Here is a 22560-nt window from a genome sequence, read left to right on the forward strand (position 1 = left end):
GTGTGATGCTCTGCTGAGCAGCTGGAGCATCACAGAGGCTCGCGGCAGTGCTAAGATGCATGCGCCCTCTGCACGCGCCCAACCCGTACCAGTTGGAATGGGTTCCGGAACCCACCACTGGTGCACATACTTGATGCACACTACACACGCATGCACAGTAGTAAAAAAAAATCCTTCAGTGCATGCGCAGAAGCAAAAAAACAAGATGGCAGCATCTATGGCGCCGCCAATAGAACTGGTTCAGGGGCGTGGCCAGCTGAGTTACTGCCTACTCAGCCAAACCAGTCTAAACCGGTAGGAACCAACTTCTGAGCAGTTGGCCCTGCCCTTTCGTGTGCTATATTTCCCTATTTTTTAGCTCAGCTGATTTGCATGGCACAGCGGATTGCTGTGTGTCGGCTGTTTTACTCACCGGCGCTGACATAGAAGGCAAGTTTTTAAGCTTAAAATGGGCATGCGCTCACCAAATCGGTTGTTAAACCGGTCGCATCCCACCACTGCTTTCCCTCAGTGGGTTTTTGTGGGGTGGAATTGCAGAAACAAAGGGGGAAATAGATGGGGTAGAATTTGTCCTGCCATCTTTCTTCATTTGCACAGATTCTTTGAGAGTGAGCCTGTTGGGGAGTTGGGCAAGAGATTGTCTCTTGAAGGTATGAAATGCAAGGTTAACAATAAATATAAGTATACTTTCTAGGGAAAAATAATGCTAATGTTAACTGAATATATATTGTAGAATGAAAATGAGGCCTTTCGTTATATTAGATGAAATATTTGAGACGGTAAATGTTATTTGAAGATGCAGATGTTAAAACACTTGTAACCAAACGACATGCTCCATGTGATGATGGTTTTTTTTTTCTTTTTTGTCTTTTTTCCCTTTTTTTTTTTAAACCCTAGGTTATTGTGGTGTCTGTTAAATATACAACAGAGAGATATGGGGTGTGTGTATGGGGGGAAAGGTAGTAGGGATGCACCTGTAATCAAATGACATATTGTATGGGATGATGGGGGGGTTTTTCCCTTTTTTTGTGTGTGGGGGTTTTTTTTCTTTTCCCTCTGCCTTTCTTTTTCTATTGTTATGTGATTATGTTGTCTATGTAATAAAAAATAAAATAAAATTGGAGAGTGAGCCTGTTGGGGAGTTGGGCAAGAGATTGTCTCTTTCCATTGTTGTGCTTGGCAACAGAAAGTGTGTGGGGGGGGGGGGTGCAGAATTACCACTTTTGCTGTGACCAAAAAGCAATTACAGAAAAGTTTCACTTCCCCGGCAGTGTGGAAGTTGTGCTGAAATTCCTGTTTGGAGTGTCAGCAAGGTGGATTTCACAGCATTTAAGGGGTGGTAGTAATTAGGGTAGCACCCCCAATTAGAAGTAAGCACTGGGCTGTCCTTTCCCAGAATTTCAGATTTGCATATTTTGCAACTGAGTCTTCCCTGTACACCTGATATGCCGTGATAGAGAGAGGAGGAGACACCTTCCACTTACGATTAGAGAAATGTCTTGTTTTTCAAACTCTCGATCAGGAGTCAGCAGTAACGGAATAATCGTGTTGGAAGGGACCTTGGAGGTCTTCTAGTCCAACCCCCTCCTGAAGCAGGAGATCCTATACTATTTCATACAAAAGGTCATCCAAGCTATTCTACAGGCAAGCCATTCCAATTATTAATTGTTCCAATTGTCTTGTCTTCCCCAACTATTTTGTAAGGTTTTCATGATTCCATATGATGGCTTAGGCAAGCGCGCCCACACACAGTCACTAGCTCTGCAGGATCCAATCTTGGTTGGTCATCAAGATCAGAGATCTAGGCTTCCAAGCTTTTGGACTCTTGCTGGAACCAGATTGGATCTTGCAACATTCATGTCATCAACTCTGTTGGCATGACTTGAGATCATTAGGTTGTGAGCTGCTGAAGAATCGGTGCCTTTGAAGCAACACTTCCAATAGCCCTTTCTCAGCAGCTAAAGCATCAATCTGCAACTACTATACAGGTAGTCCTCAACTTACGACCACAATTGATCCCAACTTAGCTAACCACAATTGCTAAGGGAGAAACTTGCTAAGTGAGCTTTGCCCCATTTTTCTTGCCCCATTTGTTCAGTGAACCACTGTAGTTGTTCAATTAGTAACACCATTGTTAAGTGAATCTGGTTTCCCCATTGGCTTTGCTCGTCAGAAGGTCACAAAAGGCGATGACACGACTCCTGAACACTGCAACGTTCATAAATGTGAGTCAGTTGTCAAGCAAATCATGAGGGATGCTAAAACGGTTGTAAATGTGAAAAACGGTCATTTTTCGGTGATGTCGTAACTTTGAAGCGTCACTAAATGAACTGTTGCAAGACTACCTGTAATTAATTTTATTCATTTAATTGATTTAAAACATTTATGTAGCCACCTCTCTTTCAACCAACTCTGGGCCAGCTCCAAATAAGAAAATTAAAAGACATAGAAAATCATTTTTAAAAATTATAAAACACAACCAGTTAAAACATGGAGCACTAAATGAAAAACTGGTGCCAATCCATGTTAAAATATATTGTCATCTAAACCTGTCCCAATGCTTGTGGTGGGGGGAGATCCTTTTTCCAAGGATTCTGTATCAATCTTTGAACAAAGATTTACGGAGACCCTCATCCAGAATCCCTTTGGATGGGCGGGATCTCAGTTCAAAATAGCATAGCAATAGCATCTATGCTTATATATAGGTAGCCCTCAACTTACAACAACAATTCAGCCCAAAATTGCTGCTTTAAGCGTGATGACAGAAATCCTGTCAGTTTGAAATTCAGCCCCTGGAAAAGATTAACATAATTTAGAATCAGAATAGAGCTGGAAGGGACCTTAGAGGTCTTCTAGTCCAGCCCCCTGCTCAAGCAGCAGATCCTATACCATCTGAGACAAGTGGCTGTCCAGTCTCTTCTTGAAAAGCTCTAGTGATACAATACAATAGCAGAGTTGGAAGGGACCTTGGAGGTCTTCTAGTCCAACCCCCTGCCTAGGCCGGAAACCCTATACTGTTCCAGACAAATGGCTATCCTACATCATCTTAAAGACTTCCAGTGTTGGGGCATTCACACCTTCTGGAGGCAAGTTGTTCCACTGATTCATTGTTCTAACTGTCAGGAAATTTCTCCTCAATTCTAAGTTGCTTCTCTCCTTGATTAATTTCCACCCATTGCTTCTTGTTCTACCCTCAGGTGGTTTAGATAAAAGTTTAACTCCTTCTTCTTTGTGGCAACCCCTGAGATATTGGAAGACTGCTATCATGTCTCCCCTGGTCCTTCTTTTCATTAAACTAGACATACCCAGTTCCTGCAACCGTTCTTCATACGGTTTAGTCTCCAGTTGCTGATGAAGCATCTATGATTTCTGAAGGCAAACTGCTCCACTGGTTGATTATCCTCACTGTTAGGAAGTTTCTCCTTAATTCCAAGTTGCTTCTCTCCTTAATTAGTTTCCATCCATTGTTTCTTGTCCTGCCCTTTGGTGCTTTGGAAAATAAGTTGACCCCCCCCCCCTCTTCTTTGTGGCAGCCTCTCAAATAGCACTTAGCAATAGCACTTAGAATTATTTACTGCTTTACAGTGCTTAACAGCCCTCTCTAAGTGGTTTTACAGAGTCAGCCGTTTGCCCCCAACAATCGGGGTCCCCATTTGACCCACCTTGGAAGGATGGAAGGCTGAGTCAACCTTGAGCCTGGCGAGATTTGAACTGCCAAATTGCAGGCAGCCGGCAGGCAGCAGAAGTAGGTTGCGGTGCTGCACTCTAACCACTGTGCCACTGTGGCTCATACCAGTGTTTTTCAACCCTAGCAACTTGAAGATGTCTGGACTTCAACTCCCAGAATTCCCCAGCCAGCATTTGCTGGCTGGGGAATTCTGGGAGTTGAATTCCGGACATCTTCAAGTTGCCAAGGTTGAGAAACACTGGCTCATACTGAACGTGGGAATGCTGCAATGGTTGAAAATGTGAAAAACAGTCATAAGTCCCTTTTTTTCCTGTGCCATTGTAACTTCAAATGGCCACTAAATGTTGTAAGTCGAGGACTCCCTGTAACCCAGCACACTGGATTTGAGATGTAAGAAAAATACGAGCGCAACTTGCACTGGAAAGGTTTTCTCTTTAATTTCCTGGACATAATCTTCAAACATAGCAAAAGCCATGCAAACATTGTCTTACCCTGCCAAACTAATCGGATATTCCAATGTTTGCCCCCTTTTTTTTTTCCTTCCCCGACACTTTCAGTTTAAAAAAAAAAAAAAAAATCCAATGCTAAGCCAAGCAACCGAAAAAGATGAGTATCTCGGAAGGTTTGTTAATGTGATTTTGGAAAAGACAGAAAGCTTGTAAAAAGGAGGAGACGAAGTCCAAATTGGATTAGAGGAGCTAATGTTTTATCCGGTCTCCGTTGCATCCCTTTGGAGAGAATCACACTTCATTAAAATGAAATTAGCGCAGCTGCAGCATCTTGCAGATTTGAAAGGATTTATTCTAACAAGGGAGCAGGGTAGAATGGGAGAGGGGGGGCGGACACGGTAGAAATAGCTGCCCCCTCAGCTGGTTGTAATGTGTTGATACCTCTCCATGTAGGCACTTGGGACTGAGAGGAACACTACTTTTCTTGTCCCAAAATCACTGCTGCTTTACTTGGGATGAAATGCATCGGGAGCAAGGAGTGGACCCAGTGGTGAAATTCAATTTTTTTTTACTACCGGTTTTGTGGGCGAGGCTTGGTGGGCGTGGTGTAGTTTGGTGAGCATGGCTTGGTGGGCATGGCAGGGGAAGGAGACTGCAAAATCTCTATTCCAGTGGTGGGATTCAGCCGGTTCGCACCTATTCGGGAGAACCGGTTGTTAACTTTCTAAGCATTCGGAGAACCGGTTGTCGGAAGAAATCTCCTTTTGTTTTTTTCCACTTTACAGGGCTAATCCTGTAAGGAAGCCTGGGAGGAAACATTCTGGTGTTGTTTCTAGCCTCATCTCTATTGCCCTGCTTAAAGAAACTGCCTCTCCGGTTAACCACACCACTGAAAATTACAGTGTAACAGCTAAGGTGAAGTGCCCATTGACCTGAGTGACATTGAGTTGACCACGCCGACCGAGTCACATGACCACTGAGCCATGCCTGCCCAGCAGGTCATTAGGGCAGAGAATCGGCTGTTAAATTATTGGAATCCTACCACTGCTCTATTCCCACCCAACTCTAGGGCCAGCCAGAGGTGGCATTTGCCGATTCTCCGAACTACTCAAAATTTCCGCTACCGGTTCTCCAGAACCTGTCAGAACCTGCTGGATTTCACCCCAGAGTTAACCCCTCTGGCTTCAGATTTAGAGCAGAGGGTGGAATGATGGCCCCTTTATGGCTTGTGGACTTCAACTCCCAGAATTCCTGAGCCAGTGGGAGTTGAAGTCCACAAGTCATAACAAGGCCATGGTGGCATAGAGGTTAGAGTCAGGGGTGGGATTTTACCAGTTCGGACTGGTTCGGGCAAACTAGTAGCTCCGAAGATCAGCTGGGAGTGAACCGGTTCGCTCCCACTAGCAAGTGGGCCTGCCCACCCGTCTGCCCGCCTCTGCGCTTTACTTACCTTTATCTTCTCAGCTGAGTCGTGCAGCAGAGTGGATTGCTGTGCCTCAGCTGTTTTCCTTCCCAAGCAGTAATCCGGAAGGTAAGTCTTCTCTAAACTGTGCACATGTGCGCAGCTCAGTGAAGCAAGAGGCAGTTGTTAAGCCAGTAGGATCCCACCCCTGGTCAGAGTGCGGTACTGCAGGCTATTTCTGCTGACTGCCAGCTGCCTGCAATTTGGCAGTTCAAATCTCACCAAGCTGAAGGTTGACTCATCCTTCCATCCTTCCGAGGTGGGTAAAATGAGGACCCAAATTGTTGGGGGCAAGAGGTTGACTCTGTAAACTGTTTAAGGCTTTAAAGCGCTATATAGTCTAAGTGCTATTGCTATAAATCCTCACCCCTGACTTAGAAAAACTTCACTCCCCCCACATTTCATAACCTGCAATTTTCCAACACCGAGAAGAATAGTTTGGTAAAATTGCAGTAAAAGATGAAAGGTAAAGGTTTTTCATGTCCAGTCATTTCTGACTCTAGGGGGCAGTACTCATCTCTGTTTCCCACATTTCCATGGTCATGTGGCCATCATGACTATACTCCAAGGGGCATGGAATGCTGTTGCCTTCCCACAAAATGGTACCTATTGTGTTTAAAACAGTGTCAGCGTTCCAAGTATCATATAGAATTAAATCAGAATCCAAGGCAAAATGATCCTTAAAGTTCCAATTTAATAAATCAGACATCTTAGCACATCTGTGTAAATCCCAATTCTGGAAATTTCACCAGATCATTTTGCCTTGGACTCTGATTTAATTTGGGTCCTATTTTCTTTTGACCCCCCCAAATAAGCATTTGGCTTTATTTTTGGGGAGGTCTTATTATTTTTGAGGTGCAGGAGGCAGCGAGCATAGTCACCTCATGGCTGCTGCTATGTTGCAATATTTTGAGCGAGGGATTATTTTCGGGGGGAGTGCTCATTTCAGCACATGCACTCAAAAGCCCGATTGGGCTTATTATCCAAGGAGGTCTTATTTTGAGGGGGAGAAAGGGTATTTGCTCACATTTGCATGCTTTTGAACTGCTAGGTGGGCAGGGGCTAGAGCAAGGAATGGGAGCTCACTCCATTCCACAGTATTCGGGTTTCAAGCCCAAGCTGTCAGCTTTCCAGTTGACAAGCTCGGCGTCTTTAACTGCTGAACCATTACCCCTCTTAAAATTGCAATATCACAATGCATCACAATTATTCAGGAGGTTGTCACTGCAAAATTTTGAGTATTCCGGATCATAAGGGGCACTTTGTCATCACCAAAGTAGGCTCCTTCTCAGGGTAATTAAGCTGGGGTGGAAAATAGGTCCTCCTTTGGGGTTAATAGAAATCCTGATTCAAGCTTCTATTGCAGAGGGAGGGAGGGAGGGAGGGAGGGAGGGAGGGAGGATGGATGGATGGATGGAAGGAAGGAAGGAAGGAAGGAAGGAAGGAAGGAAGGAAGGAAGGAAGGAAGGAAGGAAGGATATAGACTGGATGAAAAGTTTTAGGGTTGTCCAGTTTTTGTCATACCGATCTATCAAAGTGCTGAATCTGGATGCCACTTTGTCAGGCATTATTTTAATGTATTGATTTAGTTAAGATGAATTATTTTGCCTTTATTACTTTTATAAATTACACAAGGAAGCGAATAGATCTACTACTCCTATTTTCCCCACAACAACCACCCCATGAGGTGGGTTAGGCTGATAGTGGCTCGCCCAAAACAGACTTTCATGCCTAAGGCAGGATTAAAACCCACAGACCCCTGGTGATTGGCCCAAACTCACCCAATTGGCTTTAAGGTGGGATTAGAACTCACGGACTCCTAGTGACAAAATCACTCAGCTGGCTTTCATGGCTCAGTTGAGACTAGAATTCATCATCTCCTGATGATTGGCCCCATCTCACCCAGCCAGCTTTCATGCCTAAAGTGGGACTAGAACTTACAGTCTCCTGGTTTTTAGCCTAGTTCCAACCAATCATTTGCAGACATTCTAGTATGAAGAAAACCTGTGCTAAATAAAATTAAACAATTAATGTAATCACAACTCCACTCATTATATTTTTGAACCTCAGAAAATAATTGTCTTTGTATGTTATATGTTATATAATAACTAGCTGATAACCCGGCATAGCCCAGGTATGTATTTATCCCAATCCTGTATTAGAGGGAGCCCCCTTATGGAGTACTGTGAAGTTGCCATTACCATGGCAACTCCACTGTGCTGTTCAGTAGAAGCCATTTTGAGGCACAACAGGCTGTGCCTTAACAGAACTTAAATCCAAAATGCACACTATTACTATCAAAAGTACTGGGACTTGACACTATAGATATAATTCAGTCCTTTTCATTTCAGCGGCCCAGACATTCTGGAATTATGCTGGAACACACACAAACACACACACACACACACACCAAGGAATGTTAGGGGTGTCTTACCTCCACAGTATTTTTTTCCAGAGAATAAGTCATCTGGGTACCAAGTTTGGTTGAAATTGCTTGAGATGTTCCAGAATTATGCTGGCTGGCTGGCTGGCTGGCTGGCTGGACGGACGGACGGATGGACGGCCACTGACAGACAGACAGATAGATAGAGTTTACCAATTGTGTAGTATTTATTCCATTTAGTACATTTACTAGTGTCGTGTTTATTAGGATAAAGCAAGGGGCCGTTCCCAGCAGACAGCTCAAAATGAATGTTCACAAAATCCTACAGGGAGATCTGGTTAGTTTTTGGGTAAGAGAGGACCAGGACACCCCAAATGTAACACTTAGATTGGGACATTTTTTAAAAAAAAATATCTGGGGGAAAAAAATGACAGGAAAACCGCTTCCAGGTGGATGCATTGACTTCCTGATAATGCCTGTGAGGCTATATATAAATGTGTAGACTTTTCATCACCACATATTCATTGCGGTAGTACATTCAGAATTGCTGGCATTGTAAAAAGTGTCAGTGAAAGTCATTTCATCGACAAAGAGCAGCTGTGAAAACCTGCCACCTAGTACTTCTCTACTGTTGCGAAGAAAGGCACATGATCTGCGTACTGGTTGATTTCAGCTTGAGAAAATCTTTTTTGCCTTTTTAGGGTACTTGTCTAGAATGTAAGCTAGCATAGGTACCTTTGGCATTCCCGGTATCTTCCCAAAAAACAGTGCTACCTGCTATTTTTTGGATAGTGCGACCTGCTACCTGCTCCACTTTCTGCCTACACAGAAGTAGATTATTGCTAGGTTTACTCAAAGCATACAGAACCATCTAACACAAGGATCTCCAAAGTTGGCAACTTTAAGACTTGTGGACTTCTACTCCCAGCATTCCCCAGCCAGCCAACTTTAAGACTTGTGGACTTCAACTCCCAGCATTCCCCAGCCAGCCAACTTTAAGACTTGTGGACTTCAACTCCCAGCATTCCCCAGCCAGCCAACTTTAAGACTTGTGGACTTCAACTCCCAGCATTCCCCAGCCAACCAACTTTAAGACTTGTGGACTTCAACTCCCAGCATTCCCCAGCCAGCCAACTTTAAGACTTATGGACTTCAACTCCCAGCATTCCCCAGCCAGCCAACTTTAAGACTTGTGGACTTCAACTCCCAGCAATCCCCAGCCAACCAACTTTAAGACTTGTGGACTTCAACTCCCAGCAATCCCCAGCCAACCAACTTTAAGACTTGTGGACTTCAACTCCCAGCATTCCCCAGCCAGCCAAATTTAAGACTTGTGGACTTCTACTCCCAGCATTCCCCAGCCAGCCAACTTTAAGACTTATGGACTTCAATTCCCAGAATTCCCCAGTCAGCATGGCTGGCTGGGGAATTTTGAGAGTTGAAGTCCATAAGTCTTAAAGTTGCCAAGTTTGGAGACCCCTGATCTAAAATCTAGGGTTTTTTCCCTTATTTATTGCCATTGATGCTTCTCTGATAATAAAAAAGTGCAGGTAATCCTTGAGTCAGGATCATAATGAAATCGTGATGGTTGTAAAAAAAACCGACCCAATTTTACAACCTTTTTTCTGGCAGAATCATCATAGTTCTTAAGTGAAATCCAAGTTATTAAGTGAATGCCGCAGTCATTAAGTGAACCGGTGGTTTGCTACAGGTACGGTTTTGCCAAAACCAATGAAAGAAAACCTTGGTTTTTCAGCAAAACAGTCGTAAAACAAAACCACCAGGCAGCAGGGCGCTGTAAACAGCCATAAATGACTGGTCTGGTTCCCATGTGCCCAAAAGGCAATCACATGATTGTGAGGATGACCCAACATTTAGAACCTCAAATCTGAGTCTTAAGCACCTGCCTGATAGGTCCGTCAGAACTTTGAATAATCACTGTTACCTGTCGTAAATCGTGCTCATTCCAGTTTCAAATTGCATTTCATCATATAATTCATTCTCACTGCATTTAGTTGAAGTTAGTACCTTGGCAATAGGGAAGATTCAAAGGCTGAAGTGATTTCTAATGTTCTCAAGGCCTCGCTCGAGTCTAAAATTAACACTAGCAACAAAACAGGTCGCATTTATTTCTCCAGCGAAGGAAGGCAAATACCCATGGATACCCAGGATAATGTCGAAGGATCCAATCTGAGTTGGTCACCAGGGCCAAAACTTTATTCTTCCAAGCTTTGGGGCTTATGCTGGAGCTCCTCATCAGGAAATTTCTGTTTCTCTCCAGAATATATGCATTAAACTGTTCTACATGTTGTATTTATATGGTGCCTCGTTGTGTGCAGTTTTTAGTTGTTAATTAGGGTGTTGGTGGCTGGCTATTAAATTGGTAGTTGTTGTTTCCTTGTGCCAGTGTGCCCTCGGCTCCTAAGTACCAGTTTTTTCGGAGTATAAGACGTACCTTTTTCCCTCAAAAAAGAGGCTGAAAATCTCGGTGCGTCTTATACACTGAACATAGCATTTTTTGCCTCCCGAAACCCCACCCCCTTCACCAAAAAGGCAGTGCATAGCCTTTATGAGGATTCCAGAGTGCTCTGGGGGCTGGGGAGGGCAGAAATGAGTGGAAAAACCAACTGCTTTTTGCTCAATTTTGCCCCAACCCCCAGGAGCACTCTCTAAACTTCCTAAAGGCTATTCATGGCCTTTTTTAAAAAAAGTTTTGAAAGTTTTTTGCAAAAACTTTTTTTTAATTTGCCTCTTCAAAATATGGGTGCATCTTATACTCCGGTGCATCTTATACTCCGAAAAATATGATACCTAGTAACCTGGTGGTAAATCAGCACTCTTATTGACTGACAAGGAGTCTGTTTCCCAGGCTCCAATCATTTCTCTGGCTATTTTTGTCCCTGCTCAGGCAACAATCATAGTAGCTGTGAAATAGAATGCATGTCCTTGTTCATTGCAATGTGAGGCTACCAATGACTTTGGGTCTCCTCATCTAACTGGTTGCTCGTGTTCCTGCAATCTGATGGTTAACTTCCATTTATTTCTCCTATTTGTGGTCAGGTTTGCAGATCTGGGAAAAATACAAAATATAAACCCCTGCTCATGAAGAAAAGATGGGGTAATATTGACTGTATTTTTCTTGGCTACGATTGATTGTCCTTAAGGAATAGGAGATTGTGGTATTCAGCTGCAGTTGCTATATTTCAATTGATTTTCTTCTAGCCATGGTTCTGCTTTTTGTGGTATGGATGAAACGGAGAGAGAAGGAGCGCCACACTAAGCAGCTACTCATTGATCCTGAAGATGACGTCCGGGACAACATCCTTAAATATGATGAAGAAGGTGGTGGAGAAGAAGATCAGGTAAGGATAACTCCAACTTTGTGAGAAATCAGTTACCGTTCAAAACAATGCAAAATATTTGAGATGACATATCTGAGCCGCAGTTATGAGACTTGAACTGGATACAGCACAACTCTAAAATTAAATTGTTGAGAAATTGATGGGAATTTTAAGAGTTGCAGCTAAAATATATCTGAAAAGTGAGTGCTATAAACACACAGTTCTATATCCATCTGTCACCAGGAGTAGAGTAGAGTGGAGTGGAGTGGAGTGGAGTGGGGTGGAGTGGAATAGAATAGGAATAGTTTAGCATAGCATAGCATAGCATAGCACAGCACAGCACAGCACAGCACAGCACAGCACAGCACAGCACAGCACAGAATAGAATAGTTGGAAGGGACCTTGGAGGTCTTCTAGCCCAACCCCCTGCTCAGGCAGGAAACCCTGGACCATTTCAGAGCAATGGTTGTCCAATATCTTCTTAAAAACTTCCAGTGTTGGAGAATTCACAACTTCTGGAGGCACACTAAGGGGAAACACTTAAATTTATAGCTCCATATAATCTAGAAAGTTTATACAACGCACAAAGATCTCTTAATATGGACTTTGGAAACTATAATGTCATTGATTAGAGCCGAGGTGGCGCAGTGGTTAGGGTGCAGTACTGCAGGCCATTTCAGCTGACTGTTATCTGCAGTTCAGCGGTTCTAATCTCACCAACTCAAGGTTGACTCAGCCTTCCATCCTTCCGAGGTGGGTGAAATGAGGACCCAGACTGTGGGGGCGATATGCTGACTCTGTAAACCGCTTAGAGAGGGCTGAAAGCCCTATGAAGCGGTATATAAGTCTAACTGCTATTGCTATTGATGACATCTTGGCTTCTGTGCTTCTGTTGTGTTCTACCACTATCTGACGTGCCAATCCATAATTTGTTTGAAGTTTGGATTTGCTTTGCTTAAATCGGTATCTTTCTCTCTCTCTCTCTCTCTCTCTTCCAAATCAATTACAAATTAGATTGTGGAAAGATCATTCAGTGGCAGAGGCCATAAGATGGTTATTGAATAGAGCATCAGTAATGCTGCAAACCCACATTGAAATGCGTCCAGAATGTGAACTGAATTAGACAAGAGTGCATGTGTGCATCTTTCTGCCTTGTAAAATCTCTTCCGCACCGACCAGCCAAAGATCAATCGCATATGATATATGTTTAATTAAGTAGCAATATAAATGCCATAGAGTTAAAGGCTCTGTTTTGATTTCCCTTAAACTTAATCGTGTTACTCAGCTTCCCCCCATGCCACAAAGATACTGGATAATCTTCAGTGAAAAATCTGCCGCAGCTTCACTCTTTTCCTTCTCTATGCGTGATAGGATTATGATTTAAGCCAGCTTCAGCAGCCAGAGAATATGGATCATGTTTTAAACAAAGCGAATGGAGTCAGAAGAGTGGATGAGAGGCCTGTCGGTGCTGAGCCACAATATCCTGTACGGCCTGTCATCCCCCACCCTGGAGACATCGGGGACTTTATTAATGAGGTACGTTCCCGCAGATTTCTGTAGACTGCTGCTGTAGGGTTAATTGGTCACCAAGAGCTAGCAACAGCAATTAACATGCACAGAATACAAACGAGGATGGATGGATCGATGGGTGGGTGGGTGGACGGATCAATGGATGGATGGATGTCTTGGAACACGTGCGAGAAGGGAACCGCTGAAGAGTGGTTTTGAGAGAAACCACACCTTCCAAGCATATCAGCATGGTTTCGTTCCGGAGACAAGTTAAAGGGTACATTTATTATCATCTAGTGTCTAGTTGGCAGGGTAGCCATTCCAGATGGTGGCCTCTAACTAATCCTGGCTGTTTTCAAACAAGCTAAGAAGATCTGCTTAGGATTTGGATGGGAAAAAATCCCAGGGCTAAACTGGGGCCCTGAAGAACTTGTCAGGGAGTTTGTATAAAGCAGTGTTAGTAAGATAATTTACCAGTAGCCCCGCTCCATCCTTGATGCTCATATTCAACATCTGGACATCCCTGAAGATGCTTTTAATTCAAGCCATTGACAGCATTAGCAATCTCATCTGCTTAGTCTCTGCTGCCCAAGCGTCATTCTTGGCTTTCTTTATTGGGTATTGTATTCACAGAGCATTATAGCCTGCCCTTCCAACAGATTGCCCAAGGCAAATCAAGCATAAAGAAGCAACGGAATCGACTTTTAACAGCGACAAATTGAAACTATAAAAGCAATGAATACGTAGTGGCCATTCAAGGGACAGCCTGGCTGCTTCCAGGAAGCAGTGAACCAGTGGTGAAGGTAGTCACCGGATACAGGACTGGTACAGTGGTGGGATTCAAATAATTTACCAACCAGTTTTTTGCTTTAATGACCAGCTGTGTAGGCAGGGCTCGGTGGTCATGTGATCATGTGGGCGTGGCCAAGTCAATGTCACTCAGGTCGATGGGCACTTCGCCTTAGTTGTTACAATGGTAATAAGGGTTAACTGGAGAGGCAGTTTCTGTAAGCAGGGCAATAAAGATTAGACTAAAAACAACACCAGAATATTTCCTTCCTGCCTTCCTTATAGGATTAGCCCTGTAAAGTGGGAAAAAAACAAAATATTTATTCCAACAACCAGTTCTCCAAACTGCTTAGAAAGTTACCAACCGGTTCTCCCCAATAGGTGCGAACTGGCTGAATCCCACCACTGGATTGGTAGCATTTCCACAATGGGCCAAATGAGAAAATGTAGTTGCTGTTCTGTAGCCTGAACATATAATAAACCCGATTAGCGCAGTGCCCTAAGGCGTGTAATCCTCCATCTTGGGGAATGTGTTCATTATATTTAAACAGGTGCAACATTGCAGCCAATTCCCTTGGTTCACTCATCAGAGGAATGTCAAACCTGCAGCGAAGTATTAAAAAAACACACACAGAGAGATTATTTCATCTGTTCCTGCCTTGTTCCATTGTGTATTTTTTGAATTTGCTTTTTTTTTTTAAAATGTTTGGGCTGCCTTCAAAAAAAAAAAAAACCAATCGATCCCACGGCAGCTTTACAAGAGACTGTAAATTCTAAAACAATTAAAATATACAATAGCACAAACATTCAATCGTATAACATTAAATGAGTAGAACCATAACAGCAACAGCCCGAAAGAAAGGTAGAAAAAGCTCCTGAAAAGCAGATATTAAAAATCAACATGTTGATTACAATGCTTATCGTGTGTGGGAAGATAAAAGGATGTTTGTTTGGTGTGCCCAAAGGACAGTAAAATGGACATTCAGGGATACTTCCCTACAAAGAGCATTTCAGACACAAGAGGCTACCATTGAAAAGGTCTGCTGTCAGATAAATGCATAAAGAAGAATGTACTTATTTGTTAGATTTACAGCAGTGTTTCCCAAACTTGGCAACTTGAAGATGTCCGGACTTCAACTCCCAGAATTCCCCAGCCAGCGAATGCTGATTTACAGCAAACACATCAGTAAACACTGATTTACAGCAATAGCACTTAGACTTATATACTGCTTCATAGTGCTTTACAGTTTATAGAGTCAGCATATTGCCCCCAACAATCTGGGTCCTCGTTTTACTGAAGAGTGGAAGGCTGAGTCAAGCTTGAGCTAGTCAGGATCGAACTCCTGACAGTGGGCAGAGTTTACCTGCAATACTGCCTTCTAACCACTGCACCACCACGACCCTCATATCCTGTTTTTCCTTCTCAAGGTAGAATATAATTTCCCAATCAAAATCTGATGAGGGTTAGGGTTAGGGTTAGGGTTAGGGTTAGGGTTAGGGTTAGGGTTAGGGTTAGGGTTAGGGTTAGGGTTAGGGTTAGGGTTAGGGTTAGGGTTAGGGTTAGGGTTAGGGTTAGGGTTAGGTTCTCCAATCGGCGCCACTAGCACCACCATCTTGTTTTAAGTTCTGTGCATGTGCAGAAGAATTTTAATTGAACTGTGCATGCACGCACAGCACACATCCAGTGTGCACACGAAAAAGCCAGCAGTAAAGCCGTCCGGAACCCACCTCTGTTAAAGCAGGTGTACAACATGAGCTTCTCTCCCGCATCTTCCAAAGTTCAGAACTACAGGTGTAGTAGAGTCTTTATTGTCATTGTACAAAATAAATACAACGAAATTGGTTAACTTACAATCACAGTTGTGAGCAGAATTTTGGTTCCTAAGTGATGTGATCAGCAAGTGAGCCATCATGTGACCATACCCGAGTTTACAACCAGGATTACTGCAGTCATTATATGAATCACACAGTTGCTAAAAGAATCCTGCGATTGTTAGGCGAATCCCATTGATTTTGCTTGTCAGGAGCCAGTAGAGAAGTCACAAATCGTGGCACGACAAAACCGCGGTCCACTAAAGCGCCCCCGATTAAAGCGCGACGCTGACGTCATCAGCAGCGCGACAACAGCGACCGCGGAGAAAAAAGGGCGCTTTAAAAAGCGCTTTGAAAGCAAGCCGATTCACGTTAAGGTAAGGGTTAGGGTTAGGGTTAGGGTTAGGGTTAGGTTAAGGGTTAGGGTTAGGGTTAGGGTTAGGGTTAGGGTTAGGGTTAGGGTTAGGGTTAGGGTTAGGGTTAGGGTTAGGGTTAGGGTTAGGGTTAGGGTTAGGGTTAGGGTTAGGTTAAGCGTTACGGTTAGGTTTAGGGTTAGGTTAAGGGTTAGCGTTAGGTTAAGGGTTAGGTTAAGGGTTAGGTTTAGGGTTAGGTTTAGGGTTAGGTTTTGGGGGGTTAGGTTTAGGTTTAGGGGTTAATTTTAGCTTTAGCTCTCACAGCGTGCTTTTTTCGTCGCGCTGTGATGACGTCAGGTACGCGGTTTCGTCGAGCGCACTTTAGTCGAACGCGGTTTTGTGGTGGAACCGTCACAAATCACAATCCTTTGACCACAAAATGTTGCCACCGTCGTAAATGAGAGCTGGTTGCCAAGACCCCAAGTTGCAATCATGGGACTGGTCATAAATCAAAGACAGGTCCTAAATCACTTTTTTTCAGTTCTGCTGTAACTCTGAACCGTCATTAAATGAATGGCTGGAAGTCAAGGACTGCCTCTATCATTCTGGACATGGATAGAGAGATATTCATAAAGAGGGAAGCTAGATGTTGCCAGGAAAGGAAGTAATAGGGCTCCAATAAAAATATAAGGTAGAATATGTGGACATTTCTGTGAAAAGTTTTGTCCTGTTTTCCCGAAAATAAGTCCTCCCTGGATAATGAGCCCAATCAGGCTTTTGAGCGCATGCACTAAAATAAGCCCTCCTCTGAAAATAAGCCCTGCCCCAAAAATATTGCAACACAGCAGCAGCCATGAGGTGACCACACTCGCCGCCTCCTGCACCTCAAAAATAATAAGATCTCCCCAAAAATAAGGTGAAGCGCTTATTTCGGGGGTCAAAAAAAATAAGACCCTCTGTTATTTTCAGGGAAACATGGTAGGAGAATCAACCTTCTCTGTTCTCTGTGGTAAATCATCATACTTTAAATATAGAAACAACGATAATAAAAATAACACCGTGAACACTAAGCCACAATAAGAGGCCAGGTTCCACATCATATCGCATTCTTGGTTACAGAAATTTCCATGACACCCTGCTATTTTGTTTTCCAAGCCACTCCAGAAAAGCCCCAAATTCCCTCTGTTGTTCTCGCAACAGCATTTAATATTTCTCTTTAATTTGTCTCCTTGATCCTTTTACTATTGAAAAGGAAGCCAGCGTGTTTGCAAACCAATCGATGCGTTATTTCCTCGGAGGTGAAAACGTGATCCATTTCATAAGTCAGATACATAAAAGTGAAAGCAATTTAATTTGGCTATTGTACCTATTTCCTGCTGGTGCTGAAATTTTTCTTTTCCACCTTCTCTGTTTTTCGTCATTAAACATTCCTCTGCTCTGCTCTCTTGGCCACACACCATTTTGCACACTTTGGTAAACCCTCAGCCTGAAGGAACTTCTCCCTTTCCGTTTCTATAAAGCTTGCCAGTTAGAGCTCTCCTTTTTCATGCAAACACATGTATGAAAACTCATCAAGAACATTGGGGGTTGGTGAGAGGAAAAACAATGTTTGCACCGTATCTTGGCTCAGAATGATGCAAGGCAGTGGTGGGATGCTGCTGGTTTAACAACCAGTTTGGTGAAGCGTGCACATGCTGGGGCCAGAGGTGGGTTCCTACCGGTTCAGACCAGTTCAGCTGAGTAGGTTGTAACTCGGCCAGCCACATCCCCAAACCAGTTTTATCAGCGGCACCATAGGCGCCACCATCTTGTTTTTTGCTTCTGCGTATGCGCAGAAGCTATTTTTTACCTAATGCGAATGCACGCATAGCACGCGTGCCCGAAGCACGTCCCTGAGCGAATCAGCAGTAGAAGAAGCCAGAACCCACCCCTGCTGGTGCGTGCCCAAAGCCCTTGCACGCAGCGCTGAAAATGGTGCCTTTAGAAGCTCAGCTGCTTACCTTCCAAGTCAGCAACGGTAAGTAGAAGAGCAAGGGGGGGGATCAGCTGTGTCACACAATGGAGATAAGCTAGAAATCAGGAAATAAAGGACAGGATAGGACAGGGGCAAATGGGTGGAGCGAGCTGATCATCGGAGTTACCAGTTCTCGAACCAATCCGAACCGGCTGAATACCACCTCTGATTCAAGAGCTATTCAAAGCAAGCAGGCAACTCTTAACTTTATTTATTTACTTATTTATAGATAGTCCTCAACTTACAACCACAACTGAGCTCAAAATTTCAGAGTGATACAAGATTTTTCAGGCTCCAAACCGGTAGTAATGCCAGCAGGAACACGCTCCTGGTCAGCTCTGAGTCAAAACTGATGGAAGCTTCTTGGATGAGAAGCGAACATCTTCAAAGAAAAACCAGAAAGTCCAGTTGCCTCTTGAAAAAGCACCTTTGGGTTAGTTGCAGCTCCAGGTTACCCAAGAATTACCCAACTCTGACTTAAAACCAGCATGGAAACCAAATACAATGGGTCTGTTCCCATTTTAGGGAGATCTGAAAATCAGGGCAGTCCTAACCACAGAGTCAAGCATTTTAGGTACAATTTATTCAATACAATAGCAGAGTTGAAAGGGACCTTGGAGGTCTTCTAGTCCAACCCCCTGCCTAGGCAGAAAACCCTATACCATTTCAGACAAGTGGCTATCCAGCATCTTCTTAAAGACTTCCAGTGTTGGAGCATTCACAACTTCTGGAGGCAAGTTGTTCCATTGATTAATTGTTCTAACTGTCAGGAAATTCTTCCTTAGTTCAAAGTTGCTTTTCTCCTTGATCAGTTTCCACCCATTGCTTCTTGTCCTGCCCTCAAGTGCTTTGGAGAATAGCTTGACTCCCTTTTCTTTGTGGAAACCCCTGAGATATTGGAACACTACTATCATGTCTCCCCTAGTCCTTCTTTTCATTAAACTAGACATACCCAGTTCCTGCAACCGTTCTTCATATGTTTTAGTCTCCAGTCCCCTTCACATTTTCATGACCTCCATCTTGACTTTTTGGATGCCCCCAGCAAGTGCCTCTGTTTCCACTGACAACTTCCTGTACATACTAATTCACCGTGCAACTCGCTTGTAAACAAAGAGTTAATCTTTTTTCTGGGATTGCTTTACTAATTTATTGCAGTGTCTTACACATTATAATAGTTGTTGCATCTGTTGCTCCAAAAATAGATGAGAGAGAAAGGTCAGAAGTTCCTGAAATCACATAAACTCACCATTCATCAAGCAAGCTTCAGTTTGAATGGCAGAAGCCTAATACTGTATATGTAGTCTGCAGAGTTAATTAAATAGAAATTACAGAAAAATGCAGTTTGATTGTTAGTATGCTTAGCTAGAAATAACCCTCATTATGCTCAGTAGGTGTTCATCACAGGTAACAACTTGTGGGTCAAATATAACAATGACAGTCACCGGTCTTTCTTTTATCTCAAACCATGGAAGCAATCTAAGTAGTCCTCAACTTACAACCATTTATTTGTTTGTTTGTTTGTTTGTTTGTTTGTTTGTTTGTACGATTTATAGGCCGCCCAATCCCGGAGACTCCGGGTGGCTTACAACGAAAGAAAAATAAAAATGAAAAATGAAAATAAAAACAGGTTAAAATCTACACACATAATTCGTTATGATCAGGGCTGGACCTCAACAATGAGGTCAACAGCCCCAGGCCTGCTGGAATAGCCAGGTTTTAACAGCTTTTCTGAAGGCCATGAGAGTGGGTAAGGTCTGGATTTCTGGGGGTAGCTCATTCCAAAGGGTCGGAGCAGCCACAGAGAAGGCCCTCCTCCGGGGAGCCACCAGCCGACATTGTCTGGCTGATGGCATCTGAAGGAGGCCCACCCTGTGGGATCTCACCGGCCGTTGGGACCATTCAAAGTTATGACGACTCTGAAAAGGGGGACTTGATCATTTTCCACACTTAGGACTATTGCAGCATCCCCATGGTCACGTGATCAATATTCAGACTCTTGGCAACTTGGCTCATATTTATGACAGTTGCAGTGTCCCAGAGTCATTTGATCACCATTTGCAACCTTCTGACCACCCAGATTCACTTAGCAACTGTGTTACAAACTTAGCAATCGTAATAATTCACTGAACAACTGTGGCAAGACAAGTTGTAAAAATGGGGCAAAACTCCCCTTGCTTAACAACAGAAAGTCTGGGCTCAGTCGTGGTCGTATGTCAAGGACTACTTGTAATCTGTTGAGAGAAGTAAAGAATTTCTCAGCAGGCCTAGTAGCACTATCACAGAAACCATGCATGGGGGCTAGATAAACCAGAGAGAGAGCAACTTATGGTCCTGATAGCAGACCCCCAAACCAGTGGTAGTATTCAGCCGGTTCGGACTGGTTCAGGCAAACCTGTAGTGGCAACCTGTGGGTGGTTGCCCAGCTGCCCTGTCACTATGCCGTCCTATTTAGCCACATTTTCTAAGCCACGTGCATGTGTGCAAGCCATGTGTGAGATCAAAGCCCATGTACACAAGCTTACATTTTCAGTGCGCAGCAAGCCGGTGGTGAAATTATGTGAAACCCACCTCTGCCCCAAACAATCCAAGATCTTTCCCTAACAGCCTGCAGGAAAACAAATAAGATACCCAGTTTATGTGCCTGCACGAGTGCATATATCATCCAAGACTCCGGGGATTTGACAATAAAAATTGTGGGCTGAACAATTGTTCAGGTTAGTCAAAAGATGGTTAATTAAGAACGAAATAGGAACACAAGGGATCGTGTGAACTAAATACATTCTTCAAAAAGGTTTAAAATCATTGAAAAAAGGTCTGAAGGTCTTCACTTCTGCCCTTCCTGGAGACAACCTTGTGTTAGCAGAAGATCCTCTGCAGCTCCGTAGTCCCTGTGGAAAGGCTAACATTGTGGTCTCCAATCTGGAGAATACAGACTGCAGAATAATAGAGTTGGAAGGGACCTTGGAGATCTTCTGCTCCAACCCCCTGCTCAAGCAGGAGACCATATATTACTTCAGACAAGTGGCTATCCAGTCTCTTCTTAAAAACCTCCAGTGATGAAGCACCCACAACTTGTGAAGGCATGCCGTTCCACTAGTTAATTGTTCTCACTGTCAGGAAATTTCTCTTTAGTTTTAGGTCGCTTGTCTCCTTGATTAGATTCTGTCCATTGGAATAAAACAATCCACCCATTGTTTCTTGCCTTGTCTTGGGAGAACAGGTTGACCTCCCTCTTCTTTGTGGCATCTCCTCAAATATTGGAACACTACTATCATGTCACCCCTAGTCCTTCTTTTCTCTAGAAAAGAGAAGGTTGGTAATCTCTGTTTTCAAGTTTTGAAGAACCTCTGCGCGTTTATTTTAGTTTTATTTATTTTGGTTTGTCGAGCATGTATGAGAAAACAAATATAAGTATGAATATAACATATAAACATATAAGTATAAGCAGGTACCCTGTTTCTCCCAAAATAAGCTCTCCCTAGATAATAAGCCCAATCAGGCTTTTGAGCGCATGCGTTGAAATAAACCCTCCCCCAAAAATAAGCCCTCCACGAAAATATTGCAACACAGAAGCAATCATGAGGTGACCATGCTCATTGCCTCCTGCACCTCAAAAATAATAAGACCTCCCTGAAATTAAGGCCAAGAGCTTATTTCAGGGATCAAAAGAAAATAAGACCCTGTCTCATTTTCAGGAAAACATGATATATACATAAGAAATGAGTACAAATAGATGGGAACAGTAGGACAGGGACATTAAGCATGCTAGTGCGCTTATGCATGCCCCCTTACAGACTCCTTAGGAGTGGGGTGAGGTCCACGGTAGACAGTTTAAGTTTAAGGCACTTTAACGGTTAATAGAGTTGAGATTTGTGTAGCACCGTTCAATCCAACCAAGGTTAAGATCAGAGGTGGTTTCCGACCAGTTCAGCCTAGTAGGTAGTAACTCAGCCTGCCACGCCGCTGAACTGGTTCTATCAGCGGCGGCGCCATCTTGATTTTCAGTTCTGTGCATGCGCAGAACCATCTTCATTGCAAAAATGTAATTTTTTTTCCTTTTCTAATGTTGTCAGTAATGCCGGCAGAAACCCACTCCTGGTTAGGATGTTCTTGCGTGCTTCTTGCCTCCATCCAAGATAACTTTTTTACAGCAACATCTTCTTAAACGTTCCAGGGCCTGAGAGCAGCCGATAACGACCCCACAGCCCCTCCCTACGACTCCCTTCTCGTCTTTGACTATGAAGGAAGCGGTTCAACAGCAGGGTCGGTAAGCTCACTTAACTCCTCAAGCTCCGGAGACCAAGATTACGACTACCTGAATGACTGGGGACCGAGGTTCAAGAAACTGGCGGACATGTACGGGGGTGGCGAGGATGATTAAAATGACCTCACTTTTCTTGTTTTGCAAAAACAAAAGAGGAAAGCTTATAGCATTTAGAAAGAAGAGGATGGAGAGAGGAGAGAGAGAGAGAGAGAGAAAGCAACCCAAGGTGGATGAAAGAAGAAGAAAGGAGTAAAACAAAACAAAACAAAAACAAATTAAATAAAAACAAAAAAAACAAAAAAAAAGAGAGAGAGAGAAAGCAGAAGAGGAATCAAGACCTGTTCAAAGAGGCAGCTTTTTTTTAATTAATACCTTCGCCCAACTGTATTCTTTTCAGTGGTGACTTAGAGTGTTCCTTTTGCTGTTTCTTGTTTCTTTCTTTTCCCCTTTCTCTCTTCTTTTTCTTCCTTTTTTTTAAAGAACATTGAGCTGTCTA

General features: G+C 43.4%; 1 protein-coding gene across 1 annotated transcript in view; it reads left to right on the plus strand.

Moving 5' to 3' along the window:
• CDH4 (cadherin 4) overlaps positions 1-22308 on the plus strand; it is a 425687-nt gene extending 403379 nt beyond the window's left edge. The window contains exons 14-16 of the mRNA XM_032219093.1: positions 11205-11344; positions 12695-12859; positions 21975-22308. Of these exons, the coding sequence (XP_032074984.1) occupies positions 11205-11344; positions 12695-12859; positions 21975-22181 (512 nt within the window). The 3' untranslated portion in view covers positions 22182-22308. The remainder of the gene's footprint in view (positions 1-11204; positions 11345-12694; positions 12860-21974) is intronic.
• Positions 22309-22560: the final 252 nt, after the last annotated feature.

This window comes from Thamnophis elegans, chromosome 5 (assembly GCF_009769535.1).
Source record: "Thamnophis elegans isolate rThaEle1 chromosome 5, rThaEle1.pri, whole genome shotgun sequence".
NCBI classification, from domain to species: domain Eukaryota; kingdom Metazoa; phylum Chordata; class Lepidosauria; order Squamata; family Colubridae; genus Thamnophis; species Thamnophis elegans.